This window comes from Stegodyphus dumicola, chromosome X2, assembly GCF_044657685.1.
Source record: "Stegodyphus dumicola isolate Sdum_Otavi_A_Nest chromosome X2, ASM4465768v1".
NCBI lineage: Eukaryota > Metazoa > Arthropoda > Arachnida > Araneae > Eresidae > Stegodyphus > Stegodyphus dumicola.
This window is the reverse complement of record NC_140781.1, coordinates 186328124-186355071: the sequence shown is the minus strand read 5'-3', so window position 1 is coordinate 186355071 and position 26948 is coordinate 186328124. Positions and strand designations below refer to the sequence as shown.

General features: G+C 33.3%; 2 protein-coding genes across 11 annotated transcripts in view; one reads left to right on the top strand and one right to left on the bottom strand.

The window, feature by feature from the left end:
• Nucleotides 1-20821, bottom strand: part of LOC118188726 (transcription elongation regulator 1-like) — a 119357-nt gene extending 98536 nt beyond the window's left edge. For 2 of the 10 annotated variants that reach the window (XR_015039249.1, XR_015039250.1), the window contains exons 1-2: nucleotides 20587-20794; nucleotides 559-642 (exon numbers count right to left, since the gene is read on the bottom strand). The gene's annotated coding sequence lies outside the window, so the exon portion shown is untranslated. Of the gene's footprint in view, nucleotides 1-558; nucleotides 643-20586 lie in introns of all 10 variants that reach the window. The other 8 variants (XR_015039251.1, XR_015039252.1, XR_015039248.1 and 5 more) reach the window with 8 other exon arrangements.
• Nucleotides 20822-20993: 172 nt separating this feature from the next.
• Nucleotides 20994-26948, top strand: part of LOC118188723 (transmembrane protein 8B) — a 167526-nt gene continuing 161571 nt past the window's right edge. The window contains exon 1 of the mRNA XM_085809561.1: nucleotides 20994-21139. Coding sequence (XP_085665687.1) covers nucleotides 21076-21139 — 64 coding nt within the window. The 5' untranslated portion in view covers nucleotides 20994-21075. The remainder of the gene's footprint in view (nucleotides 21140-26948) is intronic.

The window sequence follows — 26948 nt, the reverse complement described above, 5'->3', positions numbered from 1 at the left end:
TTAGCCTTTTTTATACAAATTATAATAATAAAAAAGTATTATACGAAATTAACCTTTCATTTAAATTAAAACAATAATCTTAAATAGTTACTATTAAACTTCCTTTCTTGTGTTAGGGTTGCCGCAATTATTTTTGGCAGCACTGGCATTAACAATAGTTTGGTGATTTTTGATGGCCCTCAAAACCGAATAGTACCAAGAACTGTCACTAAAACAAGAGACTGAAAGATTCATGTAAATAAGCAAAACACAGACAACAAAACAAAATTATTGACAATTCATGCAACGGATCTGAAAAACCTGCGAGCCATGTATTAAATGAGATAAGAATACACTATCAAACTAAAGGAGTTTGGTGTCTAGCCAATGTTCAGATACAAGAGTTAAACAGTGCCTTAATGGAATGGCATTTTTTTATTACAGTAACTGCAACTATCTACTTAAAGTTCCAAGTGTTTTACAGAAAAAAACAAATATCTTTAACAATAACCTTAAAACTCTAATAGTTTTCAGTCTGACTGGAGAATCCTTTTATAATTAATAATATAAATGCCTTACCTGCATTCTCAGGATTTCTGATAACAAATGAATCACATGGGTTTCCAGCAGGCATTCATTAATTCAAGTCACAGTTCACAAAACCTATATTATTACACATAAACATTTAACTATTTTTATCAGGATTTTTATATAGCAATCACAGTCACCTTCAAATATAAATTAGCTACAAGGCATTATTTTTTAAATCATTTCACCTTGAAAAAATAGTAACTATCAGACAGGATTTTTCTTTAAATGAAGCAAAATAGATGATTCAACATAAGACTGCTATATTACATTATGAGGCATCTGCAAAACCTAAATCTCTAAGAATGTTGAAAAATTAAATAATTTTTATTATTCCCATTTAATTAAAATGCCTATTAACACATATCAATGACATCTCCATACAGAATGAAACAAACTCCATAAAAAATGAAAACAAATCCCAAAAAAGGAAAATTTCTTGGAAACAACTATGTATTTCCAATAAGCAATCCATAAGCAAGTCAACCTTTTAGGGAGGTTAAGAGAACATTTGTTCCAAGTAATCAATATGTTTACTCAGAGCTTGGGACATCTAATTAAGTTGCAGGTAATGAAAACCAAAACACCAGCAACCCAGACACAAAATTAAGTGAATCAGTACAATAATTCATAGAGCTCTTCAATTTTGAAATGATCGAGAAAATGCAATATTAGAAAAATATGTGAAAAGAAAATATCCATTTCCATCATTCATTAATCATGAATTGTGGCAAACACACAGAATTGTCATTGCAATCTAGAAATTCATCAAAGTGCTATACTTCAAAATCTGTAACAAATAAATACTGATGAAAAGGATTTTACTTGAAAAAGCTTCTTATGATCTACATGATGTCACAATATCACCATGTGAAATTTATATTCTGTATTAAAACGTTTATAGTACCCACTGGTTAATAAAATGACCTGCTTATAACATTAAAATTCCCAGGAACCAAAACAAATGTATACTAGTCAATAGAGCTGCCATTTCTTATGTTGACTATTTATAAAACTCAGATTGGCATAAGACCAGTGCCAGAATATCATCCTGATACTTAATACCACACTTCACAATTCATACATTTAACATATCATGGATTGTGGCTTTACCGTTTGGGCTTATAGTGATGCTTAAATAAAATGGGTCTGACAACAATTTTGCTACTTCACGATCCCTAAATCTGTTTTCGGAAGTATGGGGACCAGTTCTTTGTTCACACTAACCTTTAGAGGAGCAGAATTTCTTTATCTTAAATGTTAACACAATGCTCTACACCTTCAGCCTGTGGCTCACAAAGCCTTTTTTTTCACTAACATAAAAATGAAACTGTCAATGCAACTGTCTCAAATTCTTTGCTTTTCCTCATAAAGAAGTTTGATATTTGTCTCACCCACCACAAGTTTTGTTGAGGGTGAATATATTTTAAGCACCCCAACGTGCTCACCTTCTTGACAGAAATAAACTCAACAGAAACAATGCCTAGGATCCTTCTCATAGATTCACAGGTACCTTCTTCAAATGTCTTGTGGAAAAGGGGAAAAGAAAAATGAATGAAATTTTATTTCTCCCAATGCTGCAATCAGCTGGCAAAGAAACAGGTGGATGTAAACTTTGCAACTGGTTGGCAATAAGCAGGGTTTATGCAATTGATTTAAGCTAATCGATTCATGCTCATTTCAGATTATCAATCTACCGTCACTACACAAGTACAGGAAAAGCTTACTGAGCGTAATGTTGGTTGTGAATAATGGGATATGGAATTATCTCAATAACATTGATGAATTCATTGCAAAAAATTATTTTCATGACTTACATCAGCTCATGAAGCATGCATTTATCAAACTTTAGAAACTCAACATGAACACAGTGCCAGGTATAGAAACCTTAGACTCAAATTCCACAATCTGTTCACGAAAACCCTTTCAGCTGCTTAGACAAAACATAGGTTTCAACTAATTCCATGCCAGATGCCCCCGAACCCCCACTCCTGTTAAAAAGAAAGCCCATCTACCTGCCACCCATCATCTCACCGTGTCCTGCAGTTACATGGAAGGAGTGAAGATCTCTTCTCACTGAGCCTGAAACTGGCAACTTCTCTGGCACCCTGATGAAAGATAAAATCCACTTAAATTTTCATTTCAACAATGCCAGAGAAAGAGGTTCTTTTAAAATTGAACTACAATTTTTCCCCTTTTGCAAGACGGAACAATCTCCCATCAAAGTCACAACTCATGGATCTGCAACTGACAAAAGATCTTAACTCCATATGCAGTGAGTTTATTGACAAGGATTACCCAGTCATTAAGCTAAAACAATTAATGAAAAAATCCACGACCAGATTTATAAATCCTTCAGTCTTTTTTGTTGAACTCAAGCATGATTTAAAAAAAGCAGAAAAATCTACCAAGAAAAACTTCTGCCCTTTCCAACACAACCAAAAACATTGCCCAAGCACCAAAGATCTACTTCAGATGCCAGAGACTCGGACATGGGCATATAGGATGTAACCATCTTCTATCTCAGGTGTTCTCAACCGGTGGTATGCATACCACTGATGGTACGGAAAGAAGCAAAGTATTTTTTACCATTAAATTAAAAAATTAAAGCCGCAACATACTTAATTGAGTTTCTCTCTAACACTCGTAAATTTATGCAATCTGAGCTTTGTTCAAGAGGTGGTGGTAGTAGTACTTTGTAGTGGTGGTACTAAAGGTTTTCAATTTTTGTTTAGATGCACATTAGTCACACATTTTGTGCACATTAGTCAAAAGGCTGAGAACCGCTGTTCTATGCTATTTACACTGTAATTTTCTAAGCTGCTGAGAGATGCCAAACCCACATGCATCAAACCATTCAGTCACCTTAACCAAATGTACATTTCATCCTCTAAACAGATGGAAGAAAATCAATTTTAACTTTAAATACACATCTGACGTGAAATATCCTTCAGTACTCTTGAAACTTTCTCACCCATACAATTCTCAGCTTGGGCAAGCAATGAAGGATCCCAAACTAAGATTTACTGATCAACTTTTCATAAATTTGGAGTTATAAAATTCCTCTAAAAATTTTTAGACTACTAAACTTGCAAGACAACAAAATCTTTTCTTAAAAAAAAAGTGTCTTTTCTGCTTTTTTTTTTTTAATCATCACGATCACCCACCAGAAGAATACCATGAAGCACTTTTCATAACCATGCCTACCGTGGAATTTTTAGGTTACAGGTAAGTATGGCAATATACAGTAGAAATCCTGTATAACCGTGCCGCGATCAAGGTATTGTTTAAGACACTCAAATTCAGAAACAGCTTTCATCTTCGAATGAGTGCAAAAGAAGTTGAAGAAGATGTGCAATTTTTTCCGAGAAAAGCAGTCTCTCCTTTTTCATCCAGCACAAAAGTGTACCTTATTTGCAACAAGCTGTAATAAATTAATATAACATCAAGAGGCATTATGATACTAACCACAGCAGGAAACATTTTGTAATGACAAGCAGTTTTGAAGCAATAAAAGCCAGTGAATCAAAGCTAAACTGTGGGCAACTTTTTTCTTCTTAGCAAACAAAAAGGCCGAAAATAGTGTTTGTGTTAATTATATGATAGCAGTAAAAATTACTTAATGTGGAAAACCTTTCGTTGATGGAAAGTTTGTAAAATAATGTCTTCACAATGCAGCTGATGCGCTTTGTCCATCACAGGCTTAAGCTACAGAGGGCATTTACATATAGATGTTCAGTCTAATAGCCTGTTTTCTGGATTATAAGGCTGCATCATGATTTCTATGATTGATGGGCTTTTTGTAAAATTTCCCCTCCTCATCCTTTCGAAAGACCAAGAACAAAAGTCCATAAAACAAGGGGATTTCGCAGAAATACTTTGAAAAGGTATTAACCCATTAACCGCTGGTGTTGCGTTGACGTAACGGTCTAAATAAATGCGTATATAAATATAACTACCTACGATATTTTATACCAGCAGATGATTTTGTGTAGGGAATATTATGAAGATTATTTCTGTAAAAAAATATTTGCCTTCAACAATCATTTTGTTTATAATAATTAATCTCGCACTTAAAGCAAAATTTCCGACCTGGTATTTTTGCTGAAAATATTTAACGAAAGAATCGCCGTCTTTATGAGTGATCTATTTTTAGTCAAGGTCATTTATCAGAACATTACATCACTCAGATGTTTATATTTGTGTTGGGAAGGAAGGAAAAACAGGTGTTGCGCTAATGCAACGTCAGCAGGAAACGAGTAGTCAATCACCTTTTTCACTCATTCCTTTCGATGTTCTGGTTGTTTAAAAACGCCTAGAACGAGGTATCTTACATTAGAAGAAGCCCTTCAAAGATTTTTTGATGAAGAAACAGATGATGATAATGTTAATAATGATCAGAATGAAACTGATATTGTTGTTGTTCCCCCAGAATTTGCAGAAGCTAGTGACGAAGAAGAAAGGAATGGCAATGTTTTAAATAATGATATTTTACCAAATGACACTGCTGATTCACATAAGAAGTAAGTTTCAGTCTTCTAAAAGCAGTTATAGTCATACTAAAAAGTTTAAAAAGCAGAAGATTGAAATCTTGAAGTGGATAAAAAAGGAACTGTTAGTTATGTCTCAGGAAGAACATGAACAAAGAGATAAAAGAGAAATTATAAAAGACAAAATACAAGGTAAAACTAGTGCGCAGATTTTCGATTTTCTTTTTGGTTTAGACATTTACTCTCTTCTCGTTGAACAGACAAATATATACGCTCAGCAAGGGAAAAAAAAAAAAAAAATGCCCAGATTTGATTGCATTTGAAGCCTATACGAGAAGATTTATTGGAATATTGTTGCTTACAGGATATCATTCTTTACCTTAAGAACAAATGTATTGGTCTTTTGATAAGGACATTTCTGTTCCTGTTGTACGAGAATCGATATCACGTTTGCATTACAGGAATATGAAGCAGAATTTGCATTTGACAGTAGTCAAATTGGCAATACTGATAAATTATATGAGGTGAGACCGTATCTAAACTTACTAAATATCACCACTTTTTTAAGTACTGGAAATATAGTCTCTTTTAGATTTCAGATGCGAGAATGCATTATTCCTTTTGCAAACTCCTATTGAGAGTGTAGAATTAGCCAGAAATAGATCAGCAACAGGAAGACCTAGTAAATTCAGCATTCAAAAACCACTGCATGGAGATGGCAGACATTTTATCATAAAGTCCGTTGATAACAAAAGACTGTTATAAAGAGTACCATAGCCAGACTGCTTATAGATGCAAAGTAATGTAGCTTTACATCATGATTGTAATCAAGCTTTTCATGCTTGAATCTTTCATTTGAAATAATCTGTACTTGTAAAAGAAATACAATGTATATTTTAATATTAAATTAATTACAAGTGAAGTGATTTGTAGATTTATAAAACGTTATACAGCTAAAAAGTAATCCTGCGCTCCATTCGAAAGAAACATCACACGAGTACAATCCTACTCACTAAACATCCGTAGTCTTATTCCGCTGACGTTGCACGAACGCAACACTCGCTTTCCTACAGGTAAGAGCATTTTTTTTTTTTTTTACTTTCAATGTAAAATTATGTTATAAATGCTTAATTTAATATTTGTTATTATTTTCATGAGAAAAGAAACATTCCTTGTAGTTTTGGCAGTTAATGGGTTAAATGTAATACCATCACTAAACTTTACTTTTTCAAGGAACACAGTAACTTTTCGAAGCATGACCTTGTTGCTTCGTCTTGATAAAGTTTCACTTTTTGAAAGTCACTGAGATAAAGTATTTGAATTCCTCTAAATATCGGATGTAAAACTTTCTTGATAGTACGTTGAGCTGAATTTAACATTTTTCCCTACTCCTCTCAACCTTAATTTTCCACTGTAAGAGAATCCTGCTACAGTCATAAATCCCTTACCGAAACTTTCTTTGCATTGATGGAATCAGGTGTGTACATTTTTTTCTCTTTTTTTTTTTTCTTTTTGATAAACCTACACTTCATTAAGGGTCACAATGTCAGCATTTATATCCTACTAAATTCATACATACATACAGGGTTCTTCAAATTATATTGTGTTGACCACATTGTATCGGCAAAAGCTGGAGAACATTGTTTTTTTAGCTTTTTTAAGTTGTAAACTTGGCAACAACTGGATATTATGGTCCAGTCTGGCTAGTTTCCGAAAAATTGCCAAGTGGTCAAATCGGTTGTTTTCTTGCGTTTTAGAAAATTGTTAACGGCTGATCTTTTGAATATGGTAACTGGTAGTTTGGCAACATTTTGGAGGGGATAAAAGTTACTACCTAGGACTTTGGTAATAATGTGAGAAGTACTCAGTTCTGATTATGCATTATTTTGTGTGAGGGAAATGAGAGATCATGAGATATGTCATGTGACATTAATGGACAAATTACAGTTCTTTAATCGGAAAAGGGGGGGAATTTGGAAAACTGTAGTACTATATTATTTTGTATTAAGCTTCATTGTGTGTTGTGTGAAATAGTGGAAGTGTGCGTGCCACGTAATGAAGATTCTGAAGATTAGGTAAGTTAGTATTTTTAATCATTTGAGGATATTATTTTTATGCATTGTTCCAAATGTAAGGAGTAAATAAATTTATATGGTATTATTGGAAAATTGTTATTAGCAATGATTTAGTTTAAAGTAATTAGGATTGTAATCTAATTTTTATTAATTTAACGTATGTGCTTATTTATATTTTAAGTAGTGTTTTTTAATTTAATTGTATTTTAATTTAATGATCGTGATTTTGTGAGTTATATGTTTGTAGTACAGTCAAAAGTCTTTAATCCGGACTCGTCGGGACTTCGGCGATTCCGGATTATCGATTTTTCCGGATTATAGATCATCAGTTTAAATCTGGTAAGATGGGATGCAGAAATTATAAAATTAAAAATATGAAACCTTAATTTATAAAATAATGAGCAATTATGATCTAAAGGGTATCAAAATTTACCAAAAAAGAACCCTAATATTTATTTGTTTACTTTATTAAACATTTCTTTCAACGCGCGGATGCGTAAAGCATATCTTATGCATAGCCGAAATTAGAAAATTGCAATCAGAAAACTATTTGATTTGTATTCGTGATATTTATAATGACGAGGAATTTGATTTAAATCATATCAAAGACGGAGCACATCGAAATTAAATACTACATTTAGTAAGGAATTATAAGCCGACTAAAATAAAAACATCTGCCCTGAAGATAACGATAGTGTTGACAGATCAACTTCCAGTTCATTGCGCGTTGCGACTTCCCCCCCCCCGCGCAGAGCAGCGTGAAATTGATAAACAGATTTCGGAACGGTTAGATAAACAAAGATTATGCTTTTATCCATTTTTTGTAGCAATTCGTTTTTTGTTTGATGGACATCGAAACATACTTTCGTTTTCTAGATCCTTTGGGAGCTCCAGCATCGGAAATTCTATTTGACATAATCGAAAGTTCAAGCTTACTTTTAGAAAATTGCTCTTTCAGTCTGCAAAAAATAATAAGCCGGATCCAATTCGAAGATTAAGAAACAACGCAATTATCAACATTAACTGAAATAGATAATTAGATAATTTTAGCTTATACCGTCCGTTATACATTAAACGCGCACGCGAAAACGTATTCTGCACTTGCGCAGACGCATATGCGCAGTCGTAAATGTCTTGGGCGCACGAGTAAAATGCCTGTGCGCATGCGTCAATGCGGCGCATGCGCAGAAAGATTTTAGCTTTGAGGTCCGGATTATAGATCATTCCGGATTACGGGTATATTGGAATACGTTGAGTATTTTCATGCATTTTCGTGAAATTTTTCTAATTTATGAGAAAAAAGCAGTGTACATGGATATAGTGAAGAGTGTGTGCAATGGCATTTTTGTGCAATTCTGGGATGTTTTTTTAAGTAAAAATAAGTCAACGTGTACATGGTTTAGTGATATTTTAATTAAATGATAGTTATTTTGTGAATTTTATGTTTGTAGGAATTTGGTATACGTTTCAGTTGAAGTAAACGTGCATGGAAGTAATTTAAATATTTGTAACCATTTGCAATGTTTGCGGTATGAATTCATTGATGACGTTTATAATATAACAGATAATTTAGAGGTAAAAGTGTTTGGATATTTTATTTGTTTTATACGTGGAAATGTTCATCTTTGGAAAGGGTATATACTTTTAGCGATCAGGTAATTTCATATATGTTCTTTTTACCGGATTTAAAGATTCACAAAATTTTCATGCATTTTCGTGAAATTTTTCTAATTTATGAGAAAAAAGCAGTGTACATGGATATAGTGAAGAGTGTGCACAATGCCATTTTTGTGCAATTCTAGGATGTTTTTTTAAGTAAAAATAAGTCGACGTGTACATGGTTTAATTATATTTTAATTAAATGATAGTTATTTTGTGAATTATATGTTTGTAGCAATTTGGTATATGTTTGAGTGGAAGTAAACGTGCATGGAAATAATTTAAATATTTGACACTAAGTATTTGTAACCATTTTTAATGTTTTGTTATGAATTCGTTGGTGACATTTATAATAGATAATTTAGAGATAAACGTTTTTGGATATTTTATTTATATTATACGTGGAAATGTTCATCCTTGGATAGGGTATATAATTTTTCGCAATCAGGTAATTTCATATATGTGCTTTTTACCGAGTTTAAAGATTCACAAAATTTTCCTGCATTTTCGTGCACATTTTTTTAATTTATGAGAAAATAGCAGTTTAGATGGATAAAGTCAAGAGTGTGCGCAATGCCATTTTTGTGCAATTCTGGGATGTTTTTTTAAGTAAAAATAAGTCGATGTGTACATGGTTACTGTGTATGTGCGATTTTGAAAAACGCGGCAAGGAGTTTGCGATTCTGCACTTTCTCCCAATTTTGCAGTTAATATTTGTCATGATTAAGCAGTTTTGTTCCATAAAATTTCTAGCATACGTGTAATTCGGCTAGTAGATTGTTGAAAAAAGTGTTGAGTAAATAAAAAGAAAAGAAACATGTCTTTACTTCGTGAAGACAAAATGGCGGTGAAAAAAAAACAGAGGGTTGCTGTAGCAGAGTTAGTCGCGAAATTTTCGCCAAAAAATAGCCAAGTTAACATAATCCAAAGATCAACCTCATTAACTCATCATATCGCCATATTAGATGGTTGCGAATTTGAATTAATTCTGTTAATGCGCAAAAAATAGATCATGTGAATATGCAAAAATATCTAAAACAGGACGACTTCAAGAAAAACAACAAAAAAGGAGGAAAGTGCAAAATCACCCAATGCTTGGTGCATTTTTATTGAACAGACTCGGTATCCATGTTTACATCGACTGATTTTTTACTTAAAAAAACCCCAGAACTGCACAAAAATGGCATTGCGCATTCCTTTGACTTTATCCATGTAGACATTGACCTATTTTCACTTAAAATGTCAAAGAAAATTGACAAAATTCCAATAGTGCAACAGAAAGCAGGCACTCATATCTGATGTGAAGGCATGTTGAAGTAGCATACTGAATGGAAAGATTCTGGTCAAAAAGCAACCTGAAGTTTCAGAAATTTGACAATAAATTGAAAAATGTTGCTGAACTTGTTTGTTTTGTATTTTTCACTAACAACTGCTTGTAAAAGTTCATCAATTTTATAATCTTAAATTTTATAACTGCATAAATAACTCAATTTTATCATTAATTTTCAATTATTTTAGGATTAATTAGTGGATCAGTTTAATTACCATTTGGCTAGATAAGTTTAATATCGAAATTTGCCAAATTTATTTGGAACGGAAATTATTTTAATATGCAGCTGGTACTGTATTTCAATTATTTTACACTTTACAAACACATATTCTCTCACATTTATAACATTACTGGAATTCAATATCAGCATACGAAACAAAATCTTATGCAGCCCAATATAAAACTGTTTGCTGTACTACTAAAGCTAATGCACACTATTAAAGTATGTTAATAAAAATAATAATAATATAATATATAGTTTAGATAAGTTCTGGCAATAGTGAGTGTTGTCGTCATCAGGAGATCGTGCTTCGCGATACCGTCGTTCAAAAAAAAAGCTATAGTTTGTAATTCCAATAAAAGCATAGTATTTTTGCTCTGCTATTTGTTTCCTCTCTATTTTTAGAAATACCTTTTTAGGTTATGTATTTTTAAGAAATACTTTTTTTAGGTTATGGGCCCAGCAAGCTCCCATATTGCGTCAAATGTTTTAAATTGATGTTTTCTCGAAGAAACGGAACTCGTTAAGCCTAATCAAGTAAGTGTTTTATTTTCGTTATAGCAATCGAAAGTTGTTTAGAAATCAAAGTATGGAATTATCTAAGGTCCAAGTAAAGCCTTTATCAGGTGAAAGCGATTGGCTTATATGGAAATACCAGATAAAATTTGTTTTAAATTATCATCCTGGTGCTTTAGAAATTGTAGAAGGAACTATAGTGAAACCAGAAATTCTTCCTGTAGATGCTCCGATTGCTCAACAAGAGAAATATAATGAAGCTGTTAAGAAGTTTCAAAATGCAAACACTAGTGCTATGACGGTATTAACGAATTCCATGACGGAAGAAACACTGCAAAAAGTTATGAGATTTCAGACTGCTAAAGAAGTGTGGTTGGAATTACATAAGTTATTTGAAGCATCATCAGAAAATCAATTGTATAATATATGCATGCAATTTTTTCAATTCCAGTGGAATGAAAATGATAGTATGGTGGTACATCTTTCCAAATTAAAAAACTTATGGAATGAGTTGAATTCAGGACTTGAAAAGAAAAATGAAAATAAGTTACCTGACATGCTACTCAATTGCAAGATTTTAGATGTCTTACCAGGACAATACCATTTGTTTAAGTCAAGTTGGTTACTCTTGAGTGAAGACAAGAGAACAGTTGATGAGTTAACAGCACAGCTTTGCTCTCATGAAAGAGAATTTAAAAGTCATGAGAAAGGCAATACAAATGAACAAGGGGCATTAGTAATGTAAAAATCTGAAAAACAAAAGCAATATAAAAAAGATAAATTCAGAAGAAAGAAAAGAAGATATTTGCAATTATTGCAAAAAGAAAGGACACTGGGTAAAAGATTGTAAACAGTGGATTGCTGATGGAAGACCACCCAAGAATAGGTTAACAATAACCAATGAAGGAAATACAGGCAGTGTAATACTGATGTCCATTGACGAAGAGGCTAAGACTGATCAAACATCTTTTTGGATTGATAGTGGAGCTACAAGACATATCATGAATTGTTTCACATACTTTATTGACTTTATGAAGTTTGATAGTCCCTGTAGCTCAAGGCTGCTGGAAAATAAACTTTAGTTGCTCTTGGTAAAGGTACAGTATGTGTCAAAACAACTATTGGTAGTAAAATCCAAAGAATTTACCTTAAAGATGTTTGGTATGTCCCTGAGATAAACAGAAATTTATTTTCTTTACTTGCTGCTCAAGATAGAAATCCGAATAGTAAATTTATTTCAACAGTTAAAGAATGCTGGTTAAAGGTTAATGGTCAAGTAGTGCTTTTTGGAACTCGCAAAGTATATGGTACTTTATACAAGGCAGCTATCGAACCTATTATGCCTGATAAAATTATAGAAGTTCATGCTGCTGAAGCAGACAATTCCTTGTTAGAGTTATATCATCAGAGATGGGGACATCAAGATAAACGTCACATTAAGAACATGCTTGAGAAAGAATTAGGAATTAAAATCCCATTTGAAAGAAAATTGTGTGAACCATGCATTTTTGGCAAAGCACACCGTTTACCATTTGGCATAAGAAAGCCAGCCAGCAAGCCTGGTGAATTAATTTCAGCTGATGTCTGTGTACCTTTTGATGAATCTTTCCAGAAGAAAAGATACTTAGTTGTGTTTAAAGATAGCTACACAAAGTTTCGTTATGGGTATTTTATCAAGGAAAAATCTGCTGTTGTAAATATGTTACAACACATGCTTGCACATGCTAAAATTTTAGGACATCCAGTCAAAGAATTGCTCAGCGATAATGGAGGCGAGTTTGACAATGACAAAGTGCGTGCTATTTTGCATTCTGAAGGTATAACTCAAAGAGTAACAGCACCTTATTCTCCTGAACAAAATGGCTCTAGTGAAAGAGACATACGTACAATAATCAAAATGGCAAGAACATTTAAGTACTCAAATTCTGAAGCTCATTTTCCTGCAGCAATGTGGGCTGAACTAGTAAACACTGCCATATATGTACTAAACAGAACTGGCAAATCATCAGTAGAAGGCATGAGTCCTAATGAGCTATAGTTTAAAAAAAAACCTCGAATTAAGCATCTTCGTATAGTAGGATCTGTGTGTTATGCCCATATTCCTAAACAAAGAAGAAGGAAAATGGATAATAAGGCTACAAAAGCTTATTTAATTGGTTATGATGGACACGAAAGATACCGACTATGGATCAAAGAAACCAATAGTGTGATCTGTTCATGTGATATTATATTTAATGAAAAGCTCACAAATTGTGAAGAAAGAGTGCAGTTACCTATTCAAGATCAACATAGCCTAATTTCTGGCTCTGAACATCAACAAAATTCAGAAAAAGATAAGTCAGAAAAGTTTCTTTGTGAAGAAGATAATTCAGAAAAAGAATACAACAAAGAAATATCTGGAAATATATCAGAACATTTTGAAAGACAAGAATGTGAAGATATTAATTTGCAAAATAATGCACAGTCAAGATACCTAAGAGATAGAGCTGACTTGAGAAAGCAAAAGCGTTTTGAAGATTATATAATGATAAGTGAAGTTTTTATTATTGATTCCGAAGAGCCCGAATCTTATAAAGAAGCGATCAACTGTAAGCAAAGTGTTAATTGGAAAGAAGCTATGGATTCAGAGATGAAATCATTGATAGAGAATGAAACATGGAGTTTAGAAAAATTACCAAAAGATGCTAAAGCTATACCATGCAAGTGGGTTTATAAGATCAAAAGGAATCCTGATGGATCTATTGATAAATTCAAAGCTAGACTTGTTGCCAAAGGATGTACTCAACATTTTGGAGTTGATTATGATCAAACGTTTAATCCAGTAACAAAGTTAGGAACTATTCGTTCAGTTTTGAGCATCGCAGCCAATGAGAAAATGCATCTTTCTCAGTTTGATGTCGGTTCAGCATTCTTATATGGAAAACTCGAAGAATCTATATACATGCAGCAACCAGAAGGATATAGTGATGGTTCGAAGAAAGTCTGTAAGTTGAAACGCAGTTTGTATGGACTTAAACAATCATCACGCTGCTGGAATAAATATTTTGGAGATTTTGTGTCACAGCTGGGCTTCAAGACAAGTGAAGCTGATCCATGCTTATATATAAGAAGCAAGAAGCTAATCGTATGTTTATATGTAGATGATGGTTTAGTAGATCTACAAGAATCTGAAAAATTTCTCAGAGAATTGAAGTCGACATTCAGAATCACAACTAAACCAGCAGTATACTTTCTTGGACTTGAAATTAAACATCTTGAAGATGGAAGTATTAAAATTAGTCAGCAAGCTTATGCAAGAAAAATTCTTCAAAAATTTGGGATGGAAGATTGCAAGCCAGTGTCAACTCCTATCCTGAAGGAAGGTCTAACTGAAAAGAAAAAGGAAGATAAATCAAACAGAGAAATTTTTCCTTATAGAGAAGCTGTAGAAGCTTTAATGTATCTTATGTTAGGCACAAGACCAGATTTAGCTTACTGTGTTGGCATTCTATCACGTTACCTAGAAAATCCTTCGAAAGATGATTGGACAAAAGTGAAACGTGTATTCAGATACATAGCAGGTTCTCTAACTAAAAGTGTTACATACAAGAATAAATACAAACCAGGAATTCTAGAATGCTATAGTGATGCAGATTTTGGAGACTGTCAAGAAACAGGAAAATCAACGAGTGGAGTAGTGATATTATATAGTGGGGGAGCTATATTGCTTCAGTCGTCGAAGTAGCAACAACTGTTTGCCTTTGGCTAATCCATGATATAGCTCCACCACTATATAATATCACTACTCCACTCGTTGATTTTCCTGTTTCTTGACAGCCTCCAAAATCTGCATCACTATAGCATTCTAGAATTCCTGGTTTGTATTTATTCTTGTATATAACACCTTTAGTTAGAGAACCTGCTATGTATCTGAATACACGTTTCACTTTTGTCCAATCATCTTTCGAAGGATTTTCTAGGTAACGTGATAGAATGCCAACACAGTAAGCTAAATCTGGTCTTGTAAATAAAGCTCTATCTTGTAAATATAAGATACATTAAAGCTTCTACAACTTCTCTATAAGGAAAAATTTCTCTGTCTGATTTATCTTCCTTTTTCTTTTCAGTTAGACCTTCCTTCAGGATAGGAGTTGACACTGGCTTGCAATCTTCCATCCCAAATTTTTGAAGAATTTTTCTTGCATAAGCTTGCTGACTAATTTTAATACTTCCATCTTCAAGATGTTTAATTTCAAGTCCAAGAAAGTATACTGCTGGTTTAGTTGTGATTCTGAATGTCGACTTCAATTCTCTGAGAAATTTTTCAGATTCTTGTAGATCTACTAAACCATCATCTACATATAAACATACGATTAGCTTCTTGCTTCTTATATATAAGCATGGATCAGCTTCACTTGTCTTGAAGCCCAGCTGTGACACAAAATCTCCAAAATATTTATTCCAGCAGCGTGATGATTGTTTAAGTCCATACAAACTGCGTTTCAACTTACAGACTTTCTTCGAACCATCACTATATCCTTCTGGTTGCTGCATGTATATAGATTCTTCGAGTTTTCCATATAAGAATGCTGAACCGACATCAAACTGAGAAAGATGCATTTTCTCATTGGCTGCGATGCTCAAAACTGAACGAATAGTTCCTAACTTTGTTACTGGATTAAACGTTTGATCATAATCAACTCCAAAATGTTGAGTACATCCTTTGGCAACAAGTCTAGCTTTGAATTTATCAATAGATCCATCAGGATTCCTTTTGATCTTATAAACCCACTTGCATGGTATAGCTTTAGCATCTTTTGGTAATTTTTCTAAACTCCACGTTTCATTCTCTATCAATGATTTCATCTCTGAATCCATAGCTTCTTTCCAATTAACACTTTGCTTACAGTTGATCGCTTCTTTATAAGATTCGGGCTCTTCAGAATCAATAATAAAAGCTTCAATTATCATTATATAATCGGTTGATCTTTACATTATGGTAACTTGGCGATTTTTTGGCGACCGACTCTCCTACAGCAACCCTCTATTTTTTTTTTTTTTCCCGCCGCCATTTTGTCTTCACGAAGTAAAGACATGTTTCTTTTCTTCTTATCTACTGAACACTTCTTCCAACAATCTACTAGCCGAATTAAACTTATGCCAGAAATTTTATCTAACAAAACTGCTTAATCATGACAAATATTCACTGCAAAATTGGGAAAAAGTGCACAATACCATACTCCTTACGCGTTTTTCAAAATAACACATACACATAAACCATGTACACGTCGATATATTTTTACTTAAAAAAACATCCCAGAATTACACAAAAATGGCATTGCGCACACTCTTCACTATATCCATGTACACTGCTTTTTTCTCATAAACTAGAAAAATTTCACGAAAATACATGACAATTTTCTGAATCTTTAAACCTGGTAAAAAGAACATATATGAAATTACCTGATCACGAAAAAGTATATACTCTTTCCAAATATGAACATTTCCACATATAAAATAAATAAAATATTCAAAAACTTTTACCTCTAAAACATCTATTATATTATAAACGTCACCAACGAATTCATACCGCAAACATTACAAATTTTTAGTGTCAAATATTTAAATTATTTCCATGCACATTTACTTCAACTAAAACGTATACCAAATTCCTACAAACAAAAAATTCACAAAATAACTATCATTTAATTAAAATATAATTAAATTCAAAAACACTACTTAAAATATAAATAAGCACATACATTAAATTAATAAAAATTAGCTTACAATCCTAATTACTTTAAACTAAATCATTGCTAATAACAATTTTTCCAATAATACCAAATTACTTTACTTCCTCTTTACATTTAGAACAATGCATAAAAATAATATCCTCACATTTAGAACAATGCATACAAATAATATCCTCACATTTAGAACAATGCATAAAAATAATATCCTCACATTTAGAACAATGCATACAAATAATATCCTCACATTTAGAACAATGCATAAAAATAATATCCTCAAATAATTAAAAATACTAACTTACCTAATCTTCTTCAGAATCTTGATTACGTGTCTGATAAACTTTTCTTATTTCTGTTTCAGGATTTTTAAAATCATACTTATATTTCACAGCAAGGTACCAGGTAAAATAAATAACTTGAACTGAGTACTGCTCACATTATTACCCAAGTCCCAGGTAGTAACCTTTATCGCCTTCAAAATGTCGCCAAACTACCAGTTATGGTGCTACTTTGGTAGACGGTTGCACGGATTTTTGGCGATTTACGTTTGCGCAATTGTTGGTGCGATTTTTACAATCGTCAGCCATCTGAATTATCTTCTTCACAAAGAAACTTTTCTGACTTATCTTTTTCTGAATTTTGTTGATGTTCAGAGCCAGAAATTAGGCTATCTTGATCTTGAATAGGTAACTGCACCCTTTCTTCACAACTTGTGAGCTTTTCGTTAAATATAATACCACGTGAACAGATCACACTATTGGTTTCTTTCATCCATATTCGGTATCTTTCGTCTCCATCATAACCAATTAAATAAGCTTTTGTAGCCTTATTATCCATTTTCCTTCTTCTTTGTTTAGGAATATGGGCATAACACACAGATCCTACTATACGAAGATGCTTAATTCGAGGTTTCTTTTTAAACTATAGCTCATTAGGACTCATGCCTTCTACTGATGATTTGCCAGTTCTGTTTAGTACATAATGGCAGTGTTTACTAGTTCAGCCCACATTGCTGCAGGAAAATGAGCTTCAGAATTTGAGTACTTAAATGTTCTTGCCATTTTGATTATTGTACGTATGTCTCTTTCACTAGAGCCATTTTGTTCAGGAGAATAAGGTGCTGTTACTCTTTGAGTTATACCTTCAGAATGCAAAATAGCACGCACTTTGTCATTGTCAAACTCGCCTCCATTATCGCTGAGCAATTCTTTGACTGGATGTCCTAAAATTTTAGCATGTGCAAGCATGTGTTGTAACATATTTACAACAGCAGATTTTTCCTTGATAAAATACCCATAACGAAACTTTGTGTAGCTATCTTTAAACACAACTAAGTATCTTTTCTTCTGGAAAGATTCATCAAAAGGTACACAGACATCAGCTGAAATTAATTCACCAGGCTTGCTGGCTGGCTTTCTTATGCCAAATGGTAAACGGTGTGCTTTGCCAAAAATGCATGGTTCACACAATTTTCTTTCAAATGGGATTTTAATTCCTAATTCTTTCTCAAGCATGTTCTTAATGTGACGTTTATCTTGATGTCCCCATCTCTGATGATATAACTCTAACAAGGAATTGTCTGCTTCAGCAGCATGAACTTCTATAATTTTATCAGGCATAATAGGTTCGATAGCTGCCTTGTATAAAGTACCATATACTTTGCGAGTTCCAAAAAGCACTACTTGACCATTAACCTTTAACCAGCATTCTTTAACTGTTGAAATACATTTCGGATTTCTATTTGAATATGGGCATAACACACAGATCCTCCAAAATAAACATGTTTAAAAGCATCTTAGTCTTGCTCAAATATAATAAACCTACTTTGAAAGCTGAAATGTTTACTTGCTACTGTTACTGTAAACCTCCCCAGCAGATGCTCTACTACATTATACACGGTGCATTCCACTTTTTGTTTGTTGGACATGGAAACATCTATTCGTTTTGTAGATCTTTGGAAGTTCCAGCATCGGAAATTCTTTTCGACATAATCGAAAGTTTACTTTTATAAAATTGCTCTTACAGTCTGCAAAAAATAATAAGCGGGATCCAATTCGAAGGTTAAGGAACAACGCAATCATTAACATTAACTGAAATAGATAATTACATAATTTTAGCTTACTTCGTCCGTTATACATTGAACGCGCAGGTGAAAACGTATTCTGCACTTGCGCACACGCATATGCGCAGTAGTCAAGGTCTTACGCGCATGCGTAAATCGCCTGTGTGCATGTGCCAACGCGGTGCACGCGCAGAAAGTTTTTAGCTTTGAGGTCTGTATTATAGATCATTCCAGATTATGGGTGTCCGAATTAACGACTTTTGACTGTATTACCTTGTTAAAATTTTACACCATAAAAATTGATTTATTCTCATAATTTTAGACGACAATAACCAATAATAAAAATAAAAGCATTACTTAATTATTTTAAATGCACATGCTTATTTTTGGAGACAAATTATTTTAGAAGTTGGAAACCTTATGGTTCTTAGAGCTGAATTAAGAACACAACGTAAACAGCCGTGTTACAAATTAGCATTCACCCCTCCCGCCGTATTTTCTTCCTTTCATACCGAACCAAGAACCGGCATCTACCTACGAAAATATTTCTATCTATTCGTTGTTAAAAAATTCAGAAAAAATAATAATAAATAAGAAAAGAATAATATAAATTTGCGAATGCGAACGACAGTGATAATTCAACAAAATGAACGCAAGAGGAATGGTTGCAAACTTCGAACAAGTGAATAGGATAAATCTGCTGGATTACCAGGTTTGAACTATTACTGCCAAAGTTGGCAATGTTTACATTTACCTGGTTCTCTGCGGAAGTGCTTCCAATAGCATAACAAAATGATGCATATATAAAAAAAACAGATTCTACACAAAAACGATTTATGTCAGATATTTAAGAGTAATAACCTTTTCGAACTAATTAAAAAAAAACACTTCTAATACAACTGAAAGACTTTTCAACAAAGGAAAATAAAATTTTACATACTCCAAGACAAAAATCAGTTATTGTGGAACAACTACTGCCAATTTCTACTCTAGGATTTAAATGTGTTTTGCAAAAATGTACCTCAAATTTAAGTTAAATTCTTCAATTAATTTACTCCAAATTATATTGGAAGACGAAAATTTTAAAAAAAAAAGTTATGGTTAAATATTTTTTTTACAGATAAAGAGCACAACAGGCATAAAAAAGTGACCATAATTTTGTAAAATCCAAGATTTAATTGGGAATTCTACATATTTTGATCTAAGGAGAAAATTAACATGCTAATAAATATTCAACTATTATACAATTTCCTTAGCCATTTTTTAAATTTGCTTTATTAATACTATATACGATTTAGCAGCTCAGCTCAGTAACTCTATTAGTCTTTTTGCAAGAATCAAATTGGTGGATTCTCATCTGTCACTTTCAAGATAATGGTAAACTGGGCGCGGAGTTAGCAACGAATACGCATAGAAACAATAACTACATCAAGAAATAATATAATAAGTAGAGCGAAAGTAAAGAAATGCTCGACTTCACAACAGTTTCACGTTATCAAATGTAAGTTGGCACTGCAACAACCTAGTTTTCCAATGCAGAAGTTTCTCTCAGAAATACTGATATAACATAATACAACAGAATTTTTAACGACAGTAGAACAGTTATGACAAATTTAAAACAACAATTCACCGATCTCCAAATGACCGAACAATAATTGATACAAAACGTGGTTTCAAAATGGCAATCTACACACAATTACACAAACAGCCGGCATCGTAGTGCCTAAAAAACAAGACAGGAGTAACAGCAAATATATCATCGAATTACCCAAAGAAAAGGCGGCATCATATATAGAGTGCGGTACAAATACTGCAACGTTACTTCACACTGATTTCAAGATAATAATAACAACGCTATTTAACCGCTTCTTAACCCTAACAGCATATATGATTATTTAAGATATTAGTATGTAGATCAGGAAAAAAATTGCAACGTACACTTTTACCAATATCTGCACCATGTTTCTATCCAGTTGACCATTTCACTGTGAACTCATTTCCACCTCAAAATCTGAACACAGTACAATTCTTTCTGTTGTTCCCGAGAAATCAAATTCACATTAACACCATTCTTAACAAGTTGAGGAGTAAAACTTAGTTCTAAGACAGAAGCGCGGCCTTTCGTCACGTGACTAGAAGTTGTAATTTTATTCAAATACCCTGAGAGCAACATAATGAAAGCCATTGTATTATTGACTGGAATGCAACTTGAATGCTTACAACAACTAAATCCATGAGTGTGTCACAATAAGCCCCAAACATAATTATATGAGCAAGAACTCGAAGTCGTTTTAGTCATTCCTTTACACACTTCAACTCGGACTTATTAACAAAGTTTTAAACACTTCAACTTCAACTTCTGTTTACTTCTTGCTGAGAAGTGAACTTGTAATCGTATGTTGTGATCAAAGTAATTTATTTAAAATTATGCTCTGTCACCAGATTACTGTTTTCATTCTTATATTTTGTATAGTTCGAAAGACTAAGACTGGTATGTTATATGCTCTCTTTCTTTATTGACTTTTGACCTGCACGTTTCTTATCGCCACGGTCGTAGGTTTGGTAAAGTGCGAATGGACTGCTGCAGTCAAACACAGAAAAGGGTTTGCGTTTTGTTTAACTGAAACGAAATGCAAATCCCCATATGTTATGGGAATTTCCATAACATTTAAGTATTTAAACATGATTTAGTATCTTTTCATATATTAATACAACTTGTAAGCTGCTGGATGAAACATTAGTTAACTGCAATTTCAGATCCTATTTCCGGAGGGTTTGCCTACGTGCAGTAGCTAACCCTCCGGTAATTAAGCTGTAGCTCATTTGGCGTCCCATTTCCTTACATCTAAATTTAAAATGCTGATTGATATTGAAATAATATAAGGTACAAAAAGACTGCAGTGGCCGAGGCGTAAAATCGCTAAACACAGTTGGTTGTATCCGTATTTCGGATCCTATCTTGGTTGCATGGGCGTTTTCGTGATTTTCCCCATGTGAAACAAGTATACGACCCATTTTAGTGAGATAGCCCTCAGCTGCTTTGCTGTAATTAAATAAACCAAATCAAAACAAACCATAAGATTTAAAATTAATGCCATATTGCACTCACGCTTGAAAAATAAGCAACGAATACTAAAAGAAAAGGTACAAATGTACAAAAGGTGAATTAAAACACACAGTTTACACATGAGATAAACAGGGTTCGTACGGTCCTTAAAAGTCCTCAATTTTGACCAAAATGAATAAACGGTCCTTAATTTTGCTCATTTGACATTTCTTATCATTTCTAATGATTGCCATTCTCAGTGTGAATTGCAATTTCTCATGAATATGGAATTAAAATTACACGGCTCTTAACCAATCTGTTGGCGGATTTGCGTTGCAAACGATAAAAAAATAAAAAAAAAAAAACGAGCTACCCAAACGAAAGTATCGGTGTCTGATTGGCTATTCACCCAATCTTTCGAAACAGGTGTTATCCATGAATTTAGGCAGATTGTGACGAAAGCGTGAAGCTGGAAGTTTTTTAAGAGGCGAAAGTGATGATGAAGGTGCTCGAGAAAAAAAAAGGGGGGGATTCTGAAAATATTTGCCAAAATTAGAGCAGTCCCAACCTGGAAGGCCACAACCCTTCCAACGCTAATAGGAAAGAGATGCCTGGAAAGTGCATTTTCAATAAACTGTGGCCTCATCAAGCTGACTATAAAGACTGGATATTGATGGATGACAATCCTTATAAAGCTAAATGTGGTCTTTGTCTGAAACAAATTGAAATTTCTAGAATGGGAGAGTCAGCGCTGAAAATTCACATGAAAATTAAGTTTCGTTTTATCATTTCAATTTGTTTTTACACGGTTTTGCTTAGCTTAATTTCTGTGTTTGTTTCAATTAAGCCATAAATTAATTTTTATCACCTTCTACAGAGTTTATTCTCTTTTGCACATACTATATGTATGGGATATCGGGATTATGAGTTTACTTCTGCACATGGTCTGTTATCGATTTCGCGGGAAGTCTGTTGGCTCCATTTCAATTTTAGGTCGCCAAGGGCAAATTCGGTAACGCTAGCCGAGAAAAAGTGGAGTTTGGAAGTACGTTTTGAAGCTTCAATAGACAATTAAGTATTTGGTTTAATCCTATGCTGTTAGTAGCAATGCATTATTTTTGCTAATGGCGTGAAAACAACTAATTAATTTTTTAATATTTTTAAAGCTGAAAACAACTAATTAAAACTAATTTTCCTGAATTAACTAGATGCAAAATTAACTTTCATGAATTATTACTAAAGTTATTGGGTAGAAGTTTAACTGAAAATATACAATCCATATTATATATATATATAATACGGACAGTACAAAGTCCGAGGTCTGGACTCGTCGGGACTTCGGTGATCCCAGATTTGAGATTTTTCCAGATATTAGATCATTTTAAATCTACTAAGATGGCACGTAGAAATTATAAAATTGAAAATATGAAATCGTGATTTATGAAATAATGAAGCATTTATGATTTAAAAGGTATCAAAATTTACAAAAGAAAAGAGCTTAATATTTATATGTTTACTTTATTAAACATTTCTTTTCAATGTGAGTTGTTTGATTTGTTTTCTCTGCTAATACTTTAGATTAATACTATAGACATATAATTTCTTGTTCAGTTATTAAGTTCCATTGTTCAAGTCCTGTAATTGCTGTGTTGAGAATTCCGAATAACTTGTCAATCAAAATTTTTTCTCGTTCAGTAACCTCTCTGTTACTTTCTTCACTATCAGTAGCTGTATTTTCTGGATTTAGAACCATACTACAGATTTTGCCCTCCGTTAATTGATTGATGATTGGGGCATTGTCATCGCAATGAAAAACTTCTGTTTAACTTCCCTAAATTCTGTCGCCTGGTGCGGCCATGCGAGCTCTGGTGCTGGTTCTGGCTTTATGTGAATAACAAATCTGTTATTCTTAATTCAAATAGCACTAAATATAATCGTTTGTCCTATGAGTATCATCAACAAAATCTATTTTTAGCATAAGGAAAGAAATTTCTGTTAAATCTCCCCTTGTCAACATTTTAGCGCATTAAACTTAAATTTGTAATCGGATAATACTCTGTTATTTGGCGTCGCTGCATGAGTCATCACTCAAGTTGTCATTCGTTGATAAACACGTGGTGATGAAAGCAAAATACAATAAATAATGATTCGCGATTTCGGCATCAAGGATATAAAATATTAGTTGGTGTAAAATTAACAAATGTTTCGGTTTGAGATTATGCCAAGCAGATACGCAGCTATGGAGTCAAGTTACTAATCACACAAATTTATGCTAAAATAATTATTTCTTCAATAATGAGATATTTTATTTAGTGCCAAACTGAGATTAAGAATCGGGATTTCCGGCATGTTTTTTTGTGATGAGGAAAAAAATCTAATGCGCATGCGTAAAGCATACCCCTTCCCTCCAAAAAAAGCCTTAAAAAATTGGTTGGTGGTGGCTTTGAGGTCCGGATTTTAGATCATTCCAGATATTGGATGTCCGGATCTCGAACTTTGTACTGTATATATATATATATATAGTAAAAAATTTATATTTTCAGTATACATTTCTTATTATATATATATATATATATACATACATTATATACATATACTATATGCGATACTTAATTTTGCTAATGCCTTGCATGTAATGCCCCTTTTAGGTGCAAAACATCTCTCCCTTCTCAACTGCAGAGTTTCTTCTAACAGTATCATGAATTTTGTCAAGCTAGAAGAACCATCTACTTCAGGAAAAGATGTAACCGCTAATTGAACATCAATACGTGTAGAAAATAATAAAATCAATTCTTTTCTTTTCAAATCTGAAGTAGTGTAAAATACACTTATACATGTTTTTCAAGAAATTATGTTCCTAATTTAATGTTATCTACTTCATAACGTGTAGGAAGTTAGTTTAATTTTCAAAATTGTTTTATGGTAAGTATTAAATTGAATTTAATAATAGTGCATAATACACACTTCTGTTAGTTTCTTAAAGTGAAATTACAAGCATGAAGTCGGTTGTATGGATACTTGCTTTATTCTAGTCGTTTTTTTGTTTGCTGATAGGTCCTTAATTTTTTCTTTGATGGTCTTTAAAAGTCCTTAATTTTCATGTAAGGAAATGTGTACGAACCCTGGATAGAGGTTGGATTGCCAAATACAAATAGGCAACCAAAATTAACATAAAACAGAATCATGCCATTATGCTTTAGAAAGGGCATGCCAAACCTATGCATCAGTTTGCAAGCAATGGTAGCTCCATGCAATCCGAGATAGCTGAAGCAGAAAGCATTACCTGAAGATATCATCTTCATAATTAAATGTGTAGGAGGGCTGTTGAGATTTTTCAAGACAATTTGCTGTTGCGATAAAGCTGAATGGGCATCATAGTGTCATCAATATGCTGTGGAATTGTTACCAGAATGATTAAAACACCTGTGGAAGATGTGGGTCTGAATGCTGGAGGATTACCACAATGGCACACAATCACTTCTTGTTGCGATGCGCAAGATGTCATGCATCACTAGCAGTACAACAGCTGGCGTCGCATCTCTTTACTGTTCCAGGATGACCCATATCCCACCAAACTGTGTCATGTCAACTACATGAAGGGGAATTGTATGCTTGCTAACCTGTGGTTTATGTTCCTTTGCTCCCCATAACAGTTGAATTGGGCCAGTGAGCATTGCAGTTGGACGCCAAAGAGCATTGTGGCCATATGCTCTTTATGGATTTGTGATTTAACATCCAGAAGAATGATTCTCGTAGATCAATGATACGGCAAGAGCAAGGGGCACAAGGCTTACTTGTATGAGCTGGGATAGCAATGAACAGCCACGTGAACACCTAAATGATTCCTGGTGGTTCTATGGCTGCAGTTATATATTATGACAAAATTCTGTATCTTTGTATATATCCTTTTACAGATGGATGGGTATGATGAGATATTTGTGGATGATAATGCCTGCCTGCATGGAGCTCGAGTGATGCAGTTATCAGTTGTGTGAATCCATTCCACATCTTCAGTGGTCTGCTACATTACTGTACCTGAATCCCATAGAGCATGTGTAGGACATGTTGAGATGATAAATAGCAGGTCAAATTGTGCTATTGCATTAATACAGGAATAAGCGCTTCTGCCACAACAAGCAATCAGAGACATCGTTGCTAGCCTGCCTCGCTATTGTCAATCGGGCTTTTCAGCTGGGGGATTACCATACATGTTATTAACATGATGTTCCCATTGCACATTCTTCTGTTGTAATATTATGTTTTTTTTTTTTTTTTTTTTTTTTTTTTTTTTTTTGTGTGTGTGTGTGTGTAGGTGCTTTATTCTTTGTTTTGTGGTTTTAGTAATGCCATACCAAGCTCTTTGATTAGTTTAACTTGTGTCTATTAAATAGTTTTAATTTTTTCCGGGCTTTGGCGCAGTTGCTTATTTTTTAAGCTGCAGTGTATTATATATATGAATGATCTAGTAAATACCAATAGTGCAGCAGAAATAGTAGCATTGATATTATAAGAAAATTGGGTACTATTCGGTTTTGAGGGCCTTAAAAAATCGCCAAACTGTTGTTGATGCTAGTGCTGCCAAAAATAATTGCGGCAACCCTAATGCAAGAAAGCAAGTATAATATTAAATAACTATCTAAGATTGGTGTTTTAATTTAAATGAAAGGTTAATTTTATATAATACTTTTTTATTATTATAATTTATATATAAAAGGCTAAACATGACTGAATGGAAGCATAAGAGTGAATAACTATTCAGATCATTATTATAATTTAGTATATAAAAATTGCTAAACATAACTGAATGGATGCCTGCATCGCTATTTTGCTACCAAGTTATCGCTAAAGCATAATGTTATTTCGTTGGTTGTTCAAACATAATTTTCTATAATGAATGGTGCCTTTTCTTTGAAAACATTCTCGGTAAAGTGCAGAATCGCCCACTTATTTGTTTTCCACTTTTTACAAGGGTAAAAACAATTGGATTTTTGTCAATTTTCTTTTACTTTTTAAGTGACAATAGGTCGATGTGTACATAGATAAAGTCAAAGGTGTGTGCGCAGTGCCATTTTTATGCTATTCTAGGATTTTTTTTTTAAGTGAAAATAAGTCGATGTGTACATGTATACTGAGTATGTGCAATTCTTAAAAGCGCATCAAGCAGTGGGTGATTCTGCCATATTACCAAAAATTCTATCGCAGACTTTTCGTCATGGGCAATTTCCAAATTGTTAAATCCATAGGATATCAAAAA